Source organism: Episyrphus balteatus, chromosome 4, assembly GCF_945859705.1.
Source record: "Episyrphus balteatus chromosome 4, idEpiBalt1.1, whole genome shotgun sequence".
Classification (NCBI taxonomy): Eukaryota; Metazoa; Arthropoda; class Insecta; order Diptera; family Syrphidae; genus Episyrphus; species Episyrphus balteatus.
Window position 1 is genome coordinate 567313 of NC_079137.1, and position 5670 is coordinate 572982.

At 32.1% G+C, this 5670-nt stretch overlaps 1 protein-coding gene across 1 annotated transcript; it reads left to right on the forward strand.

The window, feature by feature from the left end:
- The first annotated feature begins 772 nt into the window (after positions 1 to 772).
- LOC129918062 (meckelin) lies at positions 773 to 5408 on the forward strand. Its single transcript, XM_055998396.1, has 10 exons — positions 773 to 1069; positions 1125 to 1732; positions 1800 to 2105; positions 2167 to 2763; positions 2817 to 2951; positions 3016 to 3147; positions 3206 to 3576; positions 4451 to 4619; positions 4686 to 4773; positions 5162 to 5408. The coding sequence occupies exons 1-10, from the start codon at positions 862 to 864 to the stop codon at positions 5404 to 5406; spliced, it is 2859 nt and encodes a 952-aa protein (XP_055854371.1). The 5' UTR covers positions 773 to 861; the 3' UTR covers positions 5407 to 5408.
- Positions 5409 to 5670: the final 262 nt, after the last annotated feature.

The window sequence follows — 5670 nt, forward strand, 5'->3', positions numbered from 1 at the left end:
AGAGGCCAATAAAATTTTTCCGACTTCAGATTCGGATTCAACACCCCTAAAACTATTAGAAAGTATATTTTGGTTCTAATGGCAAAAAAAAGTTAAATTTTGTTGACCAGTGTAATTGTTGTGCTACCAACTAATTTTTTGTGGACCTTTTGATGTGGTTAGTCTTGGAGGATCTAGCAAGATTTTTTTCAATGTTTTATTTGTAATCTTTTATTTCTAAAGTGGAGCTTGGTCTTTAATTTCATTGGAATACGTTGCATATATGAAGGTTGCCCTAAATTTTTATCTAAGAGTATGCAATGATATTCAGCATAAATTTGCACTTAACTCTCTAGATGACTGTTATTTGCTTTGAAAATCGACAGAACAATAAATCACAAAAATCGCTCTTAGGTCACCAAACTGGGTGTTGTTAAATTCTTGCTTTCAACTGATTTTTCAGAAACAGGGAAACAGGAGTACTAGTAGTACTGAGTTAAACATCTCATTTTCGTTTGATTTCTAAATAAAGTACATATTTTCTAATAAAAAATCGATCAACAAGTTATAAGAAAAAGAAAATTAAACATCGATTAACCAGATACCCTAATCCTCACAAGTCATTAAAAATTCATAGGGTAAACGAACACGTTTAGCGAAGGGCACATTGTAATATTGAGAAAGGATTATTATATTACTACCCCCTGCTATATTTAATGTTAGGGGTGCATTTGCGTTCTCATGGAAACGGCAGTGAAATGAAAATAAACAAAACATTTTCGTTTGAAACTTCCAAATAGATTATTCATCAAAAGAAAGCCTTGACGAAAACATACATTTTTTTACCTTCCTCTTAAAAATAAATTCTAAACAAAAAAAATTATGATCTTCCAAGAAAAGTGCATTTTCGTCTTCCTATTTATTGTGATATATTTGCATCAAAGTAAAAGTACAAACTCACAAAACGTAAATAGGACTTTATTTTTGTATAATCATCCATATTCATGCAAAACTAATGAGTTTTATAATTTGGATTATTTTATGTGTGTACAATGTGAATCTAAGGAATATTTAACACCCAGTTTTGATAGTGAGTATCTTTGATTCAAAAAACAACAAAATCAAAACAAAGCCATTACTTTTAGAACTAACATGTGATTGTAAAAAGAACACCACCAAACTTGCTATCTATGATTCTTCGAAAAATCAACCAATTTGTTTGGAACCATGTAAAAATAAAAAGAACTTCAAATGTCCAAATACAACAATGCTATCTTATCCCGAAAATCCTTGTACCTTCAAGTTCATAAATTACACATCAGGAGATCAAAATGGTACAACAAAGAGTATTCGCATCACAAACTCTCACTTACATGAGAATGACTGCATCTGTGATTTGAAATACAATTATCTCTATGTTGACTTTTGTGTATGGAAACCACTGTTGAAAAACTATCTCCATCACAACGCTTTCTGGAAGCGAGGAAGATTTTACGTCGATTTGAAGTTCATAGCATTCTTCTGTCAATCGCTTCAGAACATGACAGCATGCAATAATTTGGCTAATTTATGTGTCCAATCGTTTTTCGATACCGACAAAAATTCACCATGCAGTGTTTTTCTCCTGGGCCAGGCTTCTGATGCTGCACTCTACACTAGCATGGGAGAGAAACTTGGTGGGTTAAGACCATTTTTATTTTACAAAAAAGGCAAAGATACTGTACAGGAAATCGAAGAAAAAATTCAAATTTCGGTAGGGACAAAATATTTGCATGACTAAATTGTGACTATATATTTTTTTTGGGTACAATTTTCTTTAGGATGATAAGTTAAAACTGTTTTCTACAGTGTATTCAATGGATGGTCAACTTATTCGATGGGAAGATTTGCAACTGAACAGAATCAATCATTGTGGACACGATTTGTATGAAATGCATGGAGATTTACAGTTTTTCAAAAATGATCGGATAAGCTGTTTCCTGACACTCGAAACTATCATAGACATGGCCTCTACTTACGCAAACAAATATTTCTTTAGCATTTTTCTAAATCATACGAGAGAAGAAAGCAATCGATACTTGCAGCAGATACCCGTGTTGATTCAGAATGCATTTGAAGGGAATAATGTGAGTAAAAAAACTAACATGTTTCTTAAACTAAATTATATATGTACATATATCTTTTCAGGAACTCAATTCTGCTGAATGGCAGTTAGTTAAACGTTTTCAAATAATTGAAGCTCAAGATATATTTTTTAACACAGCAAATCAACAAATTTTAGTGTATGAAGATTCATATAAGCTACGACTCTTCAAATCGATAAAAGTTTTGCGAAAATTCGAGTTCCGTTGTACTGTGACAGAAGATAACAAAAATACAATTCCCTTAATAGTTCTAGACTATCATACAATTGACTTATCTCTCAATAATTCCCTCAGTGAAAAGTACAAATTTGAATTTTTAGTTAAATTCGAAAAAGATACTGGCTCAGGAATACTTTATGAAATAGTTTTACCTATTTTCATAGCCATCAGTTTATTGTTTGCAGTTTTCAGGGCTTATATTTTTAAATGTCGTAGAAATCTTGAATGTTCTGAAATGGTTGTCTTTGTTCAAGCATTATATAATTTTGTGTCGAATGTGGGAAATTCTTTGTTGGCCGTTGTAATCATAGATGCCTTTTACTCAGTTACAACTTTTCTAATTGGTAATCATGAGCTATTAATGGCAGTTGAAAACAATCATGTATTTGAGTTTTGTATATATTGTGCTCTCATTTTGAAGGTAATTACGGTTTAAAAAAAAAGAATAATTTTACTCAGTTTTCATTTTTTTAGGCTTTCTACTTTTTTATAAACTTTTGGAGAATCTCTCAAATTGATATATTTTTCGTGGATTGGGAACGACCAAAGAGTTCTGATGTTTCTTTACATTTGAAAAACAATTTGGATACATCATCACAGTGCTCCAGCGTAGTTTTTCTATTACATTAACGGAAACAGAAAATTTGAATAAAATTGACCGTTACATTTACAGATTCGAACATTTACTGAGAATAACGTATCAGCATGGAGGATATTCTTTTTGGCAAACGAATGGATTGATTTGAGTTGTAAACAAAAAACTTCATTTTTCGTTCAGGGCTTTGTTTCGTTAATTATTTTTTGGGTAGGTGCAAAAAAATCGTAATTTTTAAATTTATTCAAAATTTCTCTTATTATCACAGATTATCAACACTTGCTTGCCATCATTCTATTCGAATTCAACTTTTAAAATATTTACTTGTGCTGTTGTATACTCTTCTGTTCAACTCATACAATATTTGTGCAGAAGCTTTATACTTTATAAAGTGATTGGTAATCCATTGAAAAAATTTCTGGATATTTGTACATTGGCAAATGTATCCATATTTACCCTAATGGATTGTTCTTATGGGTTTTATATTCATGGAAGATCTCCACATGGATTTTCCGATACGGATATGTCTTCAATGATTTTTCAATTACAACGTGAATCTCAAAATATGTGCGGGAAAAAAGGACTTTTGAGTGATTCGGATTTTCAAACATATATTGTGCTTCCTCCGTTAAATTTGAGGTAAGATAATAATGGGGTAAGGGCTAACGACTGAAAATTATAGAAAAACAAAAATCGCAGATAAGGTACATTAGTTTTTTTTTTAACTCTGGCTACCTATCGACTTTGGTAACGGATCTGTTGATTACTCCTCGCGTATCCATAAAATTCACTAGTTTTTTTTCCTTATGCTCTCACTAACGAAAAAATCATCAACCCTATTTTGAATGAAAACTCCAGGGAAAAAGTGTTGAATGAAAAAGTCTCCCAATCAAAAAGCTTCCACAAATGTTGCTCCCTTTTTCATCATTATTAACGACAAGGGAATCAAATTAAAACGGATAAGTAACGATATTCTTTTACGGTTGGCAGCCTTTCTCACGAACACATTTCCCCGAGAGTTTTTATTCAGAATAAAACAGCTCTTCTAATATTCGTTCGAATTTGAAAACAGAAACGAAAATTGAATCCCTACGGATTAAAAACGGTTGTTCTGATTTCCATTCTACTTTTTTGTTGGAGACTATTGTTTTCCGGTAGCAAATTGCTACCCGGATTGAAAACGGCAAAAATTTGTCGAGTTGTAGATCCATTCGTTTTTCAATACACCTATGAATCCGCAAAATGTGTTCGAATACGGAACTCGGAGCAGCTAAAATTCGAAAACGGGAAAAATAGAATTCAAATGGAAATCAGAACAGCCGTGTAAGGCTGAATAGCTTCACATTATTGATTCTCCTTGGGGTTTAAGGCTGATAGAGAAATGTGGATGAAACAGAATTACATGTTTTCATAGAGATGAAGATCTCATCTAACAAAAAAAAAAAAAAACAAACTGAAGAACTTACAAAACAAGTCATGTAACTGGAGAATTCATTTCTATTTATGCTTCTAGAAAACATATTGAAAAGCTCTTGCCATCGAAACAAAAATCAGTCAATTTATCCCAGTCTCATTTACAAAAGGATCATGGATTTGCTAGTATGAATGCAGAGGGAGTGTTGGAAAGAACTACAACCACATACAACAGAGTGAATAGATTTTTCTGTGCCTTTATTGATCATGTAAGCTTTAGCTCTCATGCATTTTTTACTATGTACTTTATTTGATAAAATGAATTCCAATCACAGGCTATCAAGGATATGGACTACATTATTAAGGAGAAAACATTTGCTGAACAAATGCTGAGTTGTGAGTTTGAAAGTTTTGTTGCAGAACGTAAGTTACTTGGAATAGTTGCCTAGTTTATTTTTTAAAGATAAAGGGGCCAATCCATAGAATCCGTCGCGTGAGTTACGTTGAAGTTTTCAACTGACAGCCCGATAAAATACACACGTTTTATGAGAATCGACCCATACATGACGGACTCGACGGATCCGTTTTATGGATCGGTTCTCATAAGAACGTGTGTATTTTATCAGGCTGTCAGTTTAATCCGTCGACGTAACGGATGCGACGGATTCTATGGGTTGGGCCCTTAACAAAGAATTTGCCTCTGGTAGAAAGAGAAGAGGGGAATCCTCTGAGATTTTAGAAACGTAAACTGGCAAAATGTTCATTATACGGAAAGGAGTAGGTAATAATAATTGGGTCTTTTGTTTTACAGAAAAAGGGACATTTTATATCGACAACAGTCTGACCTTCAGTTCACTCTTTCTCTATGGAAATCAAATGGAAATTTTTATTATGGAACTTTTAATTTTCTTGACCATGAATTTATTAACAAACAATTATACAATTTCAATAATTGTTGTTTGCATTTTAAATAAGTTATTTCAGAAATTGTTTCGTTTCTGGGTCAAGAACAATATAAGCATTAAAACATTAATAGATAAGCGATTTTTAATGTAATTACCTACCTACATTATGTATTATTTGTTTTATAAATTGTAAATATATAAATAAATTAATAAATAAAAATGTAATCTAATCTGCAATCGTTTGCTACAAGTACAAGGGTGTTCTTTTGGGATTGTTAGTTTTTTTTTTTTTGAAATTCAAATAACCCGAAAACGGTGGGTGGGCTTATAACGGATTTAGGAGACTTCGAGTTCGAGAAATCATTTTTGTTTACAGAAGCGATGGATTCAATAAGAACTTCATGTATAATATTAA